The 17,900-nt window shown below is 38.1% G+C and overlaps 1 protein-coding gene across 11 annotated transcripts in view; it reads right to left on the bottom strand.

Annotated features, from left to right (window-relative positions):
- Positions 1-1,276: 1,276 nt before the first annotated feature.
- LOC139759468 (required for meiotic nuclear division protein 1 homolog) overlaps positions 1,277-17,900 on the bottom strand; it is a 35,902-nt gene continuing 19,278 nt past the window's right edge. For all 11 annotated transcript variants that reach the window (XM_071681620.1, XM_071681619.1, XM_071681626.1 and 8 more), the window contains 4 exons: positions 12,797-13,016; positions 9,869-10,031; positions 6,456-6,653; positions 1,277-1,999 (listed from right to left, as the gene is read on the bottom strand). In XM_071681620.1, coding sequence (XP_071537721.1) covers positions 1,841-1,999; positions 6,456-6,653; positions 9,869-10,031; positions 12,797-13,016 — 740 coding nt within the window. In that variant the 3' untranslated portion in view covers positions 1,277-1,840. The remainder of the gene's footprint in view (positions 2,000-6,455; positions 6,654-9,868; positions 10,032-12,796; positions 13,017-17,900) is intronic.

Here is a 17,900-nt window from a genome sequence, read left to right as displayed (position 1 = left end):
GAAGGGTGCCAGGTGAGGATATTCCCTCAAAGGCCCAGTCCTCTGTAAATCATCCATTACTAATGCCCCATCGCTCACATCATATCTGCAGACATCATCCCTCAGCTCCACCCAGAACACTTGCCTAACTCCAAAGACTGCTCTTGGCCAAGTGAACATGCACTAATAATCACCCATCTATCATGATCCACTTTCACTTTTACCCATATCACTCTGGGACTCGCTTCCTTACTCTCACATATTCCCACAAATCCTCCTTCAGCAAAAGTGCCATCGTTTCTTTAGCTCTTGCCCTCAAGTTAATGCCTGACTTTTCCCCTAAGACATTCCCAGATCATTCTTTCCCCTTACACTTGAGCTTTGTAAACATACTACCTCTCTCTTTTTCTCATTTCCATTACACCTGAACACATTCAAACATACCAGCCTCAGCCTTCAAGAAGGATGAGCACTTCTTGCTTGGAGCCTTTTTCAGTTTCTTATATTTGGTCTCTCAATATAGCACCTGCCTAAAAATCTTCAATATAAAGAGATGTCAACTTGGCTTTTTTGACTCAATTTTTGAGGTATCCACAGTAAAGGTTGAAGGTCTTGCATCAGAGTGTAGCTAGATGGAGAAGTGTGTGTGTGTGTGTGTGGTTATCAGTGTGGACAAGTAATCTACCTCTGATGCCCATTCCCACTGGGAACTTCTTCAAGGGGGTGGCCATTGCAAAAAAGCTTCCATAACTAGTGAATTCGCGAAGTCTAAGAAATGTGAGTACACATAAAGTGTCTTGCCATTTCCTGAAATGAATCCAACCATGAAGATTGAACTCATAATCATTGTCTTTATAAAACTGAGGATTGTGGAGAAAAAATACTTCCCATATATTCCCTGCGAGTCGTAGAAGGCAACTAAAAGGGGAGGGAGCGGGGGGGCTGGAAATCCTCCCCTCCCATTTTTTTACTTTTCCCAAAAAAGGAACAGAGAAGGGAGCCAAGTGAGGATAATCCCTCTAAGGTTCAGTCCTCTGTTCTTAATGCTACCTCGCTAATGTGGGAAATGGCAAATATGTATGAAAAAAATTATTAACATTTACTAAAATGTACAGAGAATTACTGCAAATGCTAATCCGTATAAAAAGGATCTTGCATATTATTGGTATTTATTCTCATCATTATGCATATACTCAATCCACTTGTGGACAAACATTCTTATTGCGGCTGTTTCAATAAACAAAAAAATTAATTTGTCTTCTTCATACCCTCTACTCAGCAAAAAATTGAATACATCTGGTAGAGATATGTTTTATTTTCTACTACATGTGCTTTATCATGTAAATGTTTTCTTGAAGCATAATCACTGACAACTATCATGATATACCTAATGGGGCATGGCATTCAAAATTGGACAAAGTAAAATTCATCTAATTATGAGACAAGCAGAACAGAAGGATGAATATACATGTATTTACATTTATACCATACAGCTGGAAGGTCAGTGAAATCATAACCATGTTCCCAGGATACCAATAAATTTCTCAAATATTATATATACATATTACTAATAGGGATTTCTAAAAAAAAATGCATGTAGACTTTTGATTATCAATAAAAATATTCTATTTATGTTACTGTAATATACAAAAAAAATCTAAAATCTGGGCATAATTCTATTTAGAAAAATATTCACAGAAACTTACTGAGCTATTGTAACTCAGCAAAAGGATTTGAGCTGCTCTTCACCAAATCTATTAGGCAATTCCTCATATTATTGGATGATAAAGTTCAAAGCCAGGCTCAAATGCAAAGAAAATGGACCATTCAGGACATATATACTCTCCTAAGCTTCACTGATTCACAGAAGACGTTCCAGATAATGCAGAAGTTCAATGCCAACCTCAACCATAATAAGAATGATGATGATCCACTCTAAACGTGATGAATGCTTTTCATCCAGATGACCTTTGAGCAACTCCATAAGCTCCACACAGTGGCCTAGCTTAACATTCATCACCTGCAAAATAATATGTATACTAAAATACTGTTACCTTGGAATGAGCAACAGGAGGGCAATTACAGATGAATGCAACGAGATTCACAAAAGTGATTTTGCATTAAAGTGAAAATAAGTTAAAACGTGATTACCCCAGATGAGTCAGCACTTAACTGGTTGTTGAGGTGCACTCCTTTTCCCCAGGTATCTGTCTTTTATTTGTGCCTCAACCACACATGGGATACTGGCATTCTGTCCACAAACATACAATCCCTCTTTGTCATGGACAACCCTTGACAACACTTAACTGACACAGCTCATTCTTCGTAAATGCAGATTTTCCTGCGGTAAGCATTATGTGTTACCCCTTCCTTTTGGCAAAATGGTAGGAATAACAGATAGTAGTAGTAGTAGTAATAATAGTAGGAACATTTAGGCAGGAGCATCAGGTAGTAGTCAGTAGGAACACTGGGTAGGAAGTAGTTGGTGGGCAGCCAACGATCAGGGAGGTACATTACCAGTACTACCTGCTTGGGTATAAGGAGAGTTATTGACATCTGCTTAGTGAGCCAGCACTTTAGTGGCTGTCGAGTTGCATTCCTCTGACCCAGGTAGGTGTCTTTTCTCTCTGCCTCACTAACATATGGACTATGGGCATTCTGTCCACAAACAAACAGTCTCTCCTTGTCATATGTACACTTGACAACACTGAACTCATACAGCTCATTCTTTGTAACTCGCACTTCCAAAAGTGAGCACTATAAGTTAGCCCTGCCTTTTGGCAAAATGGCAGAAGCAGTTGAAAGAAGTAGTAGGTAGGAGAATTAAATAGATGAAGTCATTAGGAACATTAGGGAGGAGCCTCTGCAAACGCTGCACTAGACTTGCCCTCTGGAAGTGGCCTGTTTAGGGTGAGGCATGAAAGGCTGAGAAGGGGCATGGCCACCCCTATGAGGGAGTTCTAATTGGAACAGGCATTAGAGATATAGATAGATATATAGGAATATTAGGCAGCAGCCTCTGGAAACCCTGCACTAGAGTTGCTCTTTACTGGTGGCCTGTTATTAGTGATGCATAAAAGGCTAAGAAGTGGCACAGGAGTTCACTAGTTATGGAGACTATTGCTGTGGTCATCCCTGTAAGGGAGTTCCAGTTGGGAACAGGTATCAGGGATATAGACATGACTATATACTGACTTCTTTTTAAAAAACAAATGAACTAAAACTTCCATAAAAAATCTTCACTTGACTTCTTAATCTGCTCCTGCTTTATGAAAATGTCAGTACAGGAAGGGAAGATTTCTGGTATTCCCCAAGTCTTATCCTTCTCACTTGCCTGCCTCCTGCAGTATGCAGGAAGAACAGTCAACAAAAAATAGGTCTATAACAACTTTCTAAATTATCTGACATAACATTTATTACAAACTGTAATTACAGATTGTAATAAATATGTAGGACAATATGGTAAAACTTAGAAAAGTCCAAGTCAAGATAGAATCAGAATACTTAAATGTGAAACAATATATGTTAAAACATATGTATACATTCAATTTCAATAAAGGAACATTATTTATTATTTATCTATTTATCTTATTTTGTCGCTGTCTCCCGCATTATCGAGGTCTCGCAAGGAAACAGACGAAAGAATGGCCCAACCCACCCACATACACATGTATATACATACACGTCCACACGCAAATATACATACCTATACATCTCAACGTATACACATATATACACACACAGACATATACATATATACACATGTACATAATTCATACTGTCTGCCTTTATTCATTCCCATCGCCACCCCACCACACATGAAATAACAACCCCCTCCCCCACATGTGCGCGAGGTAGCGCGAGGAAAAGACAACAAAGGCCACATTCATTCACACGTGTAATGAATACCCCAAGTTAAAAATTGCATCAACATCTTGCAACCCCAGGTGGAAGGGTAAGTTGTTAGTTATGTCAGGTGACCTGCCCTTACTTGGACAGGAATACGACATATATCAAAATATCATGTCACCTGTCCCCTCCTGAACCTGTAAATCCTTAAATGTCTGACTATTAGGTCATACACTCTCTCTCTCCCTGGTCGACCTGATGTGGGTGACTTTGTTTAACTATCCATGATGAGGTGTTGGAACCAACATGAAAGCTTGGAGTATCTTGTTTCATGTTTCCAGCAAGATCTAAGAATATTTTCTCCATGGCACCAGTGTGGATATGAGTACATTTATATGGATTCATACTTGTTCGTCATTTTCCCGTGTAAATGAAATTGTGCCAGAAGCAGAAGAGGAAAGGCCACATTTGCTTACATCCATTCTCTATCTGTCACATATAATGCATCGAAAACCACAGACCCTATCCACAACCAGGCCCCAGAAACCTTTCCATTGTTTGCCCCAGCTGCTTTATATGACCTGGTTCAGTCTACTGACTGCATATCACCCACTGTATACCATATCACCCAAATTCACTATCCCATGCATGCCTTTCACCCTCCCACAAGTTCAGGTCCTGATTGCTCAAAATCTTTTTCACTCTATCCTTCCATCACCAATTTGGTCTCCCCCTTCTCTCTGTACCCTTCACTTCTGATATATAACCTCCTTGTCAACCTCTCCTAACTCATTCTCACTATGTGTCCAAACCATTTCAGCGCACCTTCTTCAGCTCTCTCAAGCATGCTCTTCATAATGCCCGATCTCTCTCTTACCCTTTCATTATTTACTCAATCAAATCATCTCATATCACATACATACTATCCTCAAACATTTCATTTCTAGCAAATCCACCCTCCTCTGCACAACCTTATCTATAGCCCATGCCTCACATCCATGCAACATCACTGGGACTACTACACCTTCAAACATACCCATTTTTGCCCTTCCAGATAACCTCTCCACAAATTCCTCAATGCTTTAAGATGACCTTACAACCACATCACAACACCCTAACACCACTACAGCAACATCAAGCATGTAACACATGATACAATTGGCAAATGGCTTATCCAGAACAAACTATCCTCTCCAAAAAAGTCTTCAATCTCTCTTTACCTCAGACAGACAAGAATCCAACTTATACTGTACAGTCACCATGAATGGACAGTCTTTCAACACCCTAAACCACTGTAGCAACATCAAGCATGTCACACAACATGATACAATTGGTCAATGGCTCATCCAGAACAAAATATCATCTCCATAAAAATCTTCAATCTCTTTTTACCTCAGACAGACAAGAATCCAACTCATACTATCCAGTCACCATGAATGGACAGTCTTTCAATGAATAAAACACCAACCATCCTGAGCATCAAATAAAACACACACGACATTCACTCCCAACACCAAAAACAAACACTAAGGTAACACATAAACTATATGCCTTCAGAACAATAATTGGCACCAGATTTGGATAAGAAAATAATCCTTCAACACATTATAAAACAATTCATCCACTCCACTTTAAACTATGTCTCACTTGCCTGGTATTTTACACATTTAAAAGATGCAAACCACAATCATTGGCTGCCTATCAACAAAAACAACACCAAAATGACACCAAGATCCTCCCAATACAGAAATACATAATGTGCTTGGCACTCACTTCTATACAACAGCTCTACACCAGTCCCACCAACACAATTCTAACCACCAACCCCAAGTAGAAACAAAAAGGGTATCCCTAACTCACACTTCAGGAACCACTACTCACAAATCACTCAACTCTAACAAATATAAAAATTACAAAAAAATTACATACAGATATAACTCAACAAACACTAAATAATCTACACCCCATCTACACCCTAATCCACCAGACATACACCTATCAGAAACCACACTCCCTAAACAACCTTAACTTGTGCACCACTTGTATCACAGGAAGTGAATGGTACTGGTAAATGGCAACATAGGTGAGTCCTCCAGGTTGACTGAGATGTTACTTAGGGTGTGAATGATACATGGGTGGTGTGAGGAGGCATACCGGGACATTTGACACTATTCATGAATGCTATACTTGGCATGCAATTAAAAATAGTGGCATGGAAATCTCTCATATGATTTACGTCTCAATTGATGGTAAATTGTCAAATGATGTAGGTTGCAGTTTGAGGGTTAACTAAGGGACTGATGTGCTGTATAAGGTATGGGATGCCTCTGACAGTTTAACTGTGAATATATAATACACTTTCTGGGGCAGTCAGAAATCCAAGACATGATAAATAGCAGAGTGATGAGTCTGGAAACAATTATTGGCAACTCACATGTTTCCATATCTTCAAGAAAGCTTGTTAATAAAACTTTGAGAATTACCAGTGGAATCTCAAAACAGAATGAATGGTAAAATATATGACTATGTATTACTCTTTATGACTAAATCAAAAATGAAAATGGCTTATCTAATACTAAGAGGTGAAACTTAAGACTCTATAGTTATCCTTTAAGAAGAAAACTTACAGAAGTACGTTTAGATATACTAAGATGTTCTGAAGTCCTTTTATAGAGTTGCTCAAGTTGTTCATGATCCCAGTAGAAATCTGGTATGTCCAGAAGATCTGAGCTTAAGTTAAGAAGATGGCGAAGGGCAAACAGCTGACCCATACGCTGCAATACCTGTTCTTGGCTCAGCACCACACGCCCAGTTTTACTCAGTTCCTGAGGCATAAATTCCTTGATGAATTTCATTAACACAAAGAACCTGTATAGATACTAAATGTATATAGATATGACTAACAAATGTTATATCATTTTATCTATTATACTTTGTCACTGTCTCCCGCATTAGCGAGGTAGCGCAAGGAAACAGACGAAAGAATGGCCCAACCCACCCACATACACATGTATATACATACATGTCCACACACACACATATACATACTTATATATCTTAATGTATACATATATATACACACTCAGACATATACATATATACACTTGTACATAATTCATACTGTCTGCCTTTATTCATTCCCATCGCCACCCTGCCACACATGAAATGACAGCCCCCTCCCCCCACATGTGCACGAGGTAGTGCTAGGAAAAGACAATAAAGGCCACATTCATTCACAATCAGTCGCTAACTGTCATGTATAATGCACCGAAACCACAGCTCCCTTTCCAGATTCAGACCCCACAAAACTTTTCATGGTTTACCCCAGACGCTTCACATGCCCTGGTTCAATCCATTGACAGCACGTCGAGCCCAGTATACCACATCATTCCAATTCACTCTATTCCTTGCACGCCTTACACCCTCCTGCATGTTCAGGCCCCGATCACTCAAAATCTTTTTCACTCCATCTTTCCACCTCGAGTCTGATCTCTTACTTCTCCTCATTCCCTCCACCTCTGACACATATAACTTCTTTGTCAATCTTTCCTCACTCATGCTCTCCAAGTGACAAAACCATTTCAAAACACCCTTCTGCTCTCACAACCACACTCTTTTCATTACCACACATCTCTCTTACCCTTATATTACTTACTCAATCAAAAACTACCTCACACCACATATTGTCCTCAAACATCTCATTTCAAGCACATCCATCCTCCTGCGCACAACTCTATCTATAGCCCATGCCTCGCAACCATACAACATTGTTGGAACCACTATTCCTTCAAACATATCCATTTTTGCCTTACAAGATAACGTTCTCGACTTCCACACATTTTTCAATGCTCCCAAAACTTTTGCCCTCTCCCCCAACCTATGATTCACTTCCGCTTCCATGGTTCCATCCGCTGCCAATTCCACTCCCAGATATCTAAAACACTTCACTTCCTCCAGTTTTTCTCCATTCAAACGCACCTCCCAACTGACTTGTCCCTCAACCCTACTGTACCTAATAACCTTGCTCTTATTCACATTTGCTCTTAGCTTTCTTCTTTCACACACTTTACCAAACTCAGTCACCAGCTTCTGCAGTTTCTCACCCGAATCAGCCACTAGCGCTGTATCATCGGCGAACAACAACTGACTCACTTCCCAAGCTCTCTCATCAACAACAGACTGCATACTTGCCCCTCTTTCCAAAACTCTTGCATTCACCTCCCTAACAACCCCATCCATAAACAAATTAAACAACCATGGAGACATCAAGCACCCCTGCCGCAAACCAACATTCACTAAAAACCAATCACTTTCCTCTCTTCCTACACATACACATGCCTTACATTCTCGATAAAAACTTTTCACTGCTTCTAACAACTTGCCTCCCACACCATATATTCTTAATACCTTCCACAGAGCATCTTTATCAACTCTATCATATGCCTTCTCCAGATCCATAAATGCTACATACAAATCCATATGCTTTTCTAAGTATTTCTTACATACATTCTTCAAAGCAAACACCTGATCCACACATCCTCAACCACTTCTGAAACCACACTGCTCTTCCCCAATCTGATGCTCTGTACATACCTTCACCCTCTCAATCAATATCCTCCCATACAATTTCCTAGGAATACTCAACAAACTTATACCTCTGTAATTTGAGCACTCACTTTTATCCCCTTTGCCGCCAATCCTCAGGCACCTCACCATGAGTCATAAATAAATTAAATAACCTTACCAACCAGTCAACGATACAGTCACCCCCTTTTTTAATAAATTCCAGTGCAATACCATCCAAACCTGCTGCCTTGCCGGCTTTCATCTTCCACAAAGCTTTTACTACCAAATCATTCTCCCTAACCCTCTCACTTTGCACACCACCTTGACCAAAACACCCTATATCTGCCACTCTATCATCAAATCTATACCTAACAAATTTATACCTTCATATACTCAGTCCCAGTCAATGAAGTGACTGCTATCTACTTCCTATATAAATATATATATATATATATATATATATATATATATATATATATATATTATCCCTGGGGATAGGGGATTAAGAATACTTCCCACGTATTCCCTGCGTGTCGTAGAAGGCGACTAAAAGGGGAGGGAGCGGGGGGCTGGAAATCCTCCCCTCTCGTTTTTTTTTTTTTTTTTTTTTTTTTTTTCAATTTTCCAAAAGAAGGAACAGAGAATTGTGCCAGGTGAGGGTATTCCCTCAAAGGCCCAGTCCTCTGTTCTTAACGCTACCTCGCTAATGCGGGAAATGGCGAATAGTTTGAAAGAAGAAAGAAGATATATATATATATATATATATATATATATATATATATATATATATATATATAGGGAGCGGGTGGCTGGAAATCCTCCCCTCTCGTTTTTTTTTTTTTTTAATTTTCCAAAAGAAGGAACAGAGAAGGGGGCCAGGTGAGGATTTTCCCTCTAAGGTCCAGTCCTCTGTTCTTAACGCTACCTCGCAAATGCGGGAAATGGCGAATCGTATGAAAAAAAAAATATATATATATATATATATATATATATATATATGGGATAGGGGATTAAGAATACTTCCCACGTATTCCCTGCGTGTCGTACAAGGCGACTAAAAGGGGAGGGAGCGGGGGGGCTGGAAATCCTCCCCTCTCGTTTTTTTTTAATTTTCCAAAAGAAGGAACAGAGGGGGCCAGGTGAGGATATTCCAAAAAAGGCCCAGTCCTCTGTTCTTAACGCTACCTCGCTAATGCAGGAAATGGCGAATAGTTTAAAGGAAAAAAGAATATATATATATTGTGTAACAATGTATGTGTTTGCCAAACTGTGTGTAGTCAAGTATTACCATAATAACTTTAAGGCCTTGCTAAGATGCACTTTATGCAACTCAACAAATATAGCTTTTCTACATTTTTACCCTTCAACCAACACTGCACCTCAGTTTTATTATCATGATTATATCTAGCTCTACATTTGGTAATTTTGATTCCATTACATTATCTAGATAACATCAACTGGAGACTTATCTTACCTCTGATACGTATTCAATATTATCTATGTAATTGTCTAGTGATGCTTCCCAAATCCCTAACTTGACTGACATTGCCATGACATTACTAAAGGTGTATTTTTCCATGTCTGTTGGGCCCTCTGGGTTCAGCATGATTTTGTCATGTACCAGTCTTGTCTTTGATCTGAAATAATTATGATTAGATTAAGCAAAGAAATCCTAAGGAATGCAAAAAGCAACAGACCATTTTGGTCCTTTCATGGCTGCCTGTGATAATGGGAGAGCAGAAACAGAGATCAATGTGATAACAGTAAAAATGCAAACAGACAATTTTTATAGAAATACTAGTAATCATTATATGGTATAATGGTGGTGCAAATATTGTCAGTCATAGAATACAAGCAAAATGATTATCTGTTATATTCTAAAATGTATCTACAGTGCTGTTTTCAACTACAATACTCATTCTATATGTAAACAACCATGTTATAGATAAATTACTTTCCTCATTTAAAGTAAAACATCTACTCATGAGTATATATCCATTACTATGTGTGAAATCAGACAATTCTACCCTTAAATTAACAGCTGATCTGAACAAGACTGTCAAAGCCTTTGATAATTTCAAGGATGTCTTTCACATGAGAAAAGAGCTTAAAAGAAAACGTCTTTGATGACATCGTACCCCTTTACCATCCCCTAATGATAACAGAACCTTGTTGAAGGTGACATTTTGCTCCAGCATTACCACATTCAGGTGAAGTGCTCTGACAGATATATATATATATTTCTTTTTTTATATGTATAAGTGTACATGCTGATATGCATATGTATGTATGTACGTGCATGTCCATTTATGTTTATTTGTGTATATGACTGGATGGGCCATTCTTCATCTGTTTCCTGGCATTACCTCGCTGAAGTAGAACACAACGATCAAGTATAATAATGATAATGATAATTATCTATATTCATTTCTCGTACTTTGTCACTGTCTCCCGCGTTAGCGAGGTAGCGCAAGGAAACAGACAAAAGAATGGCCCAACCCACCCACATACACATGTATATACATACACGTCCACAAACACACATATACATACCTATACATCTCAACGTATACATATATATACACACACAGACATATACATATATACACCTGTACATAATTAATTCTATCTTCCCTTATTCATTCCCATCGCCACCCCGCCACACATGAAATGACAACCCCCTCCCCCTGCATGTGCGCGAGGTAGCACTAGGAAAAGACAACAAAGGCCACATTTGTTCACACTCAGTCTCTAGCTGTCATGTATAATGCACCAAAACCACAGCTCCCTTTCCACATCCAGGCCCCACAAAACTTTCAATGGTTTACCCCAGACGCTTCACATGCCCTGGTTCAATCCATTGACAGCTGTTGACCCCGGTATACCACATTGTTCCAATTCACTCTATTCCTTGCAAGCCTTTCACCCTCCTGCATGTTTAGAACCCGATCGCTCAAAATCTTTTTCACTCCATCTTTCCATCTCCAATTTGGTCTCCCACTTCTCCTCATTCCTTCCACCTCTGACACATATATCCTCTTTGTCAATCTTTCCTCACTCATTCTCTCCATGTGACCAAACCATTTCCCAACACCCTCTTCTGCTCTCTCAACCACACTCTTTTTATTACCACACATCTCTTACCCTTTCATTACTCGATCTAACCACCTCACACCACAACAACAACAATAATAATAATGATAATAATAATAATAATAATAATAATAATAATAATAATAATAATAATAATAATAATTTTTTTACTTTCATAATATTTGATAATTCTTGCATTAGCAACACGGCATCTAGAACAAAAGACTGAACCTTAAATAAGAAATCCTTACTTAGCTCTTTCCTCTGTTCCTTCTTTGAGAAATAGTAGTAGTAATACAGGAGGGGAAGATTTTTCAGTTCCTAGTTCCTGCCCCTCTTGGTTGCCTATTACATTGTGTAGGAGATACATGTAGCATTTATTCTTCCTTATCCCAGGAAGTATGATGCATATGTACCATAGTATATGATACTCATAAATTATGTTAATACTCTATTCAATGTGGCAAATTCTTGCTTTTGAAAAATATTTGGATTTTTATTCAAGAATTCTTCCGTATAATACTGTCATTTCTTTCTTTCAAACTATTTGCCATTTCCCGCATTTGCAAGGTAGCGTTAAGAACAGAGGACTGGGCCTCTGAGGGAATATCCTCACCTGGCCCCCTTCTCTGTTCCTTCTTTTGGAAAATTAAAAAAAAAAAAAAACAAGAGGGGAGGATTTCCAGCCCACTGCTCTTTCCCCTTTTAGTCGCCTTCTACGACACGCAGGGAATGCGTGGGAAGTATTCTTTCTCCCCTATCCCCAGGGATATACTGTCATATATTGACTAATAGTGTCATATTTTGATAGTATGTGTTTTCATTACATTACACATGACAGCTAAAGAATTGATGCGAGTGAGATGCCTTTTCTTTACAGGCATTAGATTGATGCTGCAGGAAATAGTAAACAAGCAAGAAAGAAAGAAGTAATATTGAGAAATGTTTTCTGCTACCTTTACATATTTTCTTATCAAAATTTGAAAATCAAAGAAAATAGTCTAATTCAGAAACCTATACATTAATGGCACTAAATATGGGTAACTCAAAAGATTGTTATCTATCTACTACAAAGAGGTTATTTGAGATACATAAAAGTTTAATTGCCTACCAGCAATATTAATATTAATGAGCAACTTCTCTTTACCAACAATATCTCCATAAATTCAGTACACAAATAAAGTAATGCATAAGCAAATAAACTTGAAACTAACACAAGTTCCCGAAGGAAACAGACATTAGACATCCTGAAATACATATAAAAACAAACACAAAGACTAAGTATTACTTTAATAATGATTACACTTACGGTCCTTCATTGTACTTGTATGTGAGGCTCTCACATTCCTCTTCCACCACCTGCTCCTCATACTTGCCCTTTTCATACTGCTTGATAAACCTAAGGACATTTGTACGTTCCAGTTCTGCTACATTCCAGAACACAACTGATCCCTCCCTAAAGAAATAAATTTCTCTGTGTTCTGATTCCAGCTGGTAAGTGGCAACCATATGCAACACATCACTGGCATCTGAAATAGCAAGATTATTATAACATGTCTCATAACAGACAACTACAGTTATGACATCTTGCATTACAGCACACTTACATCACATTATAAAATTCAGATACTATACAAAGAAAGTGGGGGAGAAACTCCTCAAATATCTCCTCTAAAATCTTTTGAATTAGAGCATATGAATGGTACAACAAGATCAAACTGAACTTGAGAGTTTTCTAATCCTTCACTCTACTAAAATATGACACCAATATATTTACTTAATTTATTCTAATGAAGCTGATGCCTCTTAAGCTGCAGAAAGATCAAACTAAGAAACCTCCCACTTTGTTAATTGTAGCTAGGTGAACTACTACTAACAAGGCTGGGATTAATCATTACCTACAATGTTATATGACAAATGATGCACTTCCATTAAGTCAAGGAGACTCACAAATTGCATGCTCTCAGTGAGTGGCTGCTAATGAAGGAGAAACACTTGACAAAGTAACGTGACTTTCTGTTTTATGGGGTTATGATATCTTTCATCCTGATTTTCTTTTTCATGCATATTCGCTATTTCCCGCATTAGCGAGGTAGCATTTAGAACAGAGGATTGAGCCTAAGAGGGAAAAATCTTCACTTGACCCCCTTCTCTGTTCCTTCCTGTTATTGGCATAAATTTCTGCAATTCATTATCAAACAAAAATAATACATTAATGAATTTTTGAAACAAAAACTCAAAACATCATAAGAAGGCAAAGTATAAAGCACATAAAACTCACAAAGGTCACATTATAGCTGGTCAAACGATGACTGATAGAACAAAAATAATGTAGAAATTTTCCAAAATGAATCTAAATCTTACAGCAAATATCTGACTTACAGGAAGGCTAAGTACAAAAAACATACACTGAGAAGATGCTTCCATTAGAACATTATAAAAAAGGAATACAGTACCCCGGTGTATGTCAGCTGGCACAAGTTATTTGGTGGCATTTACTGGGAGGTTAACATCAACATACCAGTGGGTGCCATAATGACTTAAAATTCATGTACAGTCAGCTGCATAGATATGGGTCGATATATTGTATGGCATCATGAAATGTACGTTTCCACAGCATATAACAGGAAAATTTCCAAACATTCATGACAGCCCTGGAATCTATTTTTTGGTACTTTCTTCTGGCTGGGTCTAACATGGCATTTTCCAATAATGATAGTCATAGATAAGAGTAAAGGCCAATGTAATATGTAGTCTAGTTTAAGAGTTTCACATCTTAACTCATTTTCTCTTAAAGTTGTTTTCCACTTAATATCTTAATGACTGGCTATTTATTCTTTCAAGCTATTCAGATCTTTCTTGTAGCTCATGAAAACAAATTAGAAAAGTCCATCATCTAACATTAATGGTTATATCAACCAAGGCTAATAAATTTTGCCTTCCTAGGAAATACATAATTTACATTATTTCAAAATCAAATCAGTATGAAGAAAATGACAAACAGATATCTTCTGCTTATTAAGAAACATTTTCTGCTGATCAGAAACTTTACTTTACATTACTTCTTTTTCTTTCATACTATTTGCCATTTCCCGCGTTAGCGAGGTAGCGTTAGGAACAAAGGACTGGACCTTTGAGGGAATATCCTCACCTGGCCCCCTTCGCTGTTCCTTCTATTTTGGGAAAAAAAAAAACACGAGGGAAGGATTTCCAGCCCCCCCCCCCTTTTAGTCGCCTTCTACGACACGCAAGGAATACGTGGGAAGTATTCTTTCTCCCATCCTCATTACTTACCTTTCATAAATTCCATGCAAGTCAACAGGTAGCATTAATCTTTCAAATGTGAGACTTTGTTTCCCAAGGCATTATCAAGCAAGCTTTTCTTTCTTCAGTTTCCTTTTGTAAATACATCAAGTTAAGGAGATACCCTTTTATCTAAAGCACATATTATATGCATGAAAAATGAGAACATTACCATTCTTCTTTGAATTTCTCGGTAACTTTCTTGGAAGAAAGGCAACTCATTGTGCTGTGAGTGTATGTAGATGTCCCTCCAAATTTTTTCTACTGGTATCAAGAAACAGGATCTATTATTGAGGGGCAGCAATTGGGTTTGGGGAAGGAGATGAGGATGTTTATGTTACCTTTTTTCCTCCTTCATGCATTTGTGCTGTTTCTTGTAGAGCAGGGTGCCTCCAAGAATGGATGAAAGCGTGCAGGTATGAATATGTACATGTGTATATATGTATGTGTCTATCTTTCTTTCTTTCATACTATTTGCCATTTCCCGCATTAGCGAGGTAGCCTTAAGAACAGAGGACTGCGCCTTTGAGGGAATATCCTCACCTGGCCCCCTTCTCTGTTCCTTCTTTTGGAAAATTAAAAAACAAGAGGAGAGGATTTCCAGCTACCTGCTCCCTCTCCTTTTAGTTGCCTTCTGCGACACGCACCTCCAATTTGGTCTCCCACTTCTCCTCATTCCCTCACCTCTGACACATATCTCCTCTTTGTCAATCTTTCCTCACTCATTCTCTCCATGTGACCAAACCATTTCAAAACACCCTCTTCTGCTCTCTCAACCACACTCTTTTTATTACCAAACATCTCTCTTACCCTTTCATTACTTAATCATACCACCTCACACCACATACTGTCCTCAAACATACATTAATCAACCTTACCAAGCAGTCAACAATACAGTCACCCCCTTTTTTAATAAATTCCACTGCAATACCATCCAAACCCGCTGCCTTGCCGGCTTTCATCTTCCGCAAAGCTTTTACTACCTCTTCTACCAAATCATTCTCCCTAACCCTCTCACTTTGCAACTTTCCAACCCATCCACCCTCCTCTGCACAACCCTATCTATAGCCTGCACCTCGCAATCATATAACATTGTTGGAACCACTATTCCTTCAAACATACCCATTTTAGCTCTTCGAGATAACATTCTCACCTTCCACACATTTTTCAACACCCAGAACCTTCGCCCCCTCCCCCTCTGTGCATTACATGCTCAGAAATATATATTAATTGCCATCTCTGAGGTGTTGCATGCCTGCTGGAGGATAGATGTTGTGTCTTAGACATGTTCCACCTGTCTACTGAGGAGCTATTGTGATTTCTTTGTGCAATTTTCCTCCACTGTAGTGCTTTGTTTTATGATGAGGGTATTATCATTATTTTCAACTGAAAATAATAGCCCTGGACATGTCTTGGAGCATTAGTATCTTTTATGCAATACTTATCCGTGATGTCTACATATAGATGATTTTGTTGATTGGATACTTTTTCTCTTGACCCTACCACTGGGAAGGGGTTAATAATAATCATACTTGTATTAACTATACATACGAAAATTAGAATAAGTCAAAATTATCACATAAATATTTTTGTATATGATTCCAGCACTACAATGCCAAGAAATCTACAGTAACTTTATAATCAAATCAATTGCATTTTGCTTTATCAAAAGTCACATACTTGGTAACATACATGATTCATCTTTCATTAGCAAATTCTCATTAAATTAACTCAAGCAACTTTATAAGGTTTCAAATAAATGTGAAATAATGCAGTACAAGCATAAACTTTAGCCTATGGCAAACCAGACTTTCACGTGCGAACATTTAACCATAATCAGCCAAACGCAATCATTTGACAATGAAAATCCATAGCAGTCGAATCATATTAATGTCATGGGGTAATACCTAAGATGAGATCTTTTTCATCAATCAATCATCCACCATATAAAGCCACTAGCCAATCACTTATCATACAAAGCCATTAGCTAATCACTCAACATAGGAAGCTGTTAACCTATCATTCAAAAAAAAGCCATCAGCCAATTACTCACCATATAAAGCCATAATCACTCATCACATGAGGTCTGTCTTAAAATGGGAATGAATACTAATCATTAAATTTCATCCAGAGAAGAACTCAGGCACAGGTCTTCAAATGTTAAATATGTAACTGCAAAAGCAGGAAGAAATGACAACACTTTTTTAAAGAAAGACCATGGAAACTCTTCTCTCAGTCACTCTGAACAGAGTAAAGAAGTAATCACGAACATTAAAGAAATAAGTGAGATGGTCACAAGAAACTGAATATAAGAAATTCCGTAAAAAAAATCTTTACATCTGAAGCTGTTTATCAAATTCAGTCATACGGAAAAAAGCATATACAGAAAAAATGAAGACTTCACACTCTTCACAGAGCAACGCCATATCAAAGACCGGCAGGGTTGATGCACAGGCAGCAGTAGATGAATGTGTCCTTCAAACGAATGTAGTTATACCATGGGAAGACAGTTGCCGATATTTGAAAGAGAAAGTTAAAAAGAGTACATAAGACAGCACAAAAAGGACATAAATGCTTAGTTCATAACTCAGAGAAAATAATTAATCTAAAATAATATGGTGTGTTGATCTATACAGCTATGCATTGTGGAGAATGTACTAATCAATATCCTCCAATATACTGCTCAAACAGACTGAATAATATTTCATAGACTGATGGATGAACTGAAAAGGAACTCTTGAGCACATTTCTCTACTGTACAAAATTAGATGTACGAGAAACTTGACAAAATTGCAAAACCCATTACTGTTCTAACACTTTTTTCATTTTAATTAAAGGATGCATTATCCTTAAAATGGGAAAACCGGAGAGAGGGCGCCTGGAACCATGAAGAAAGAAGTGAGTCATAGGGGGTAAAGGGGGAATCAACCTCAAGTCATGTAGATATGTAGATTGTTGGATGACCTAGCTGATGGGCAAGATGAGGCGGAAAGCTTACATCCTCAGCTGATGAGGAAAGTAAAGGAGAATAACATACAAAATTTGAAGAATTAAGTGACTCTTCAGTAACTTTCAGTGGGAACAAAGAGGATAGAGGGCAAATGAAAGTC

Source organism: Panulirus ornatus, chromosome 33 (genome assembly GCF_036320965.1).
Source record: "Panulirus ornatus isolate Po-2019 chromosome 33, ASM3632096v1, whole genome shotgun sequence".
In the NCBI taxonomy this organism is placed as follows: Eukaryota; Metazoa; Arthropoda; class Malacostraca; order Decapoda; family Palinuridae; genus Panulirus; species Panulirus ornatus.
Note: the sequence above shows the minus strand (reverse complement) of the source record. Positions and strands in the feature narration are given on the sequence as shown.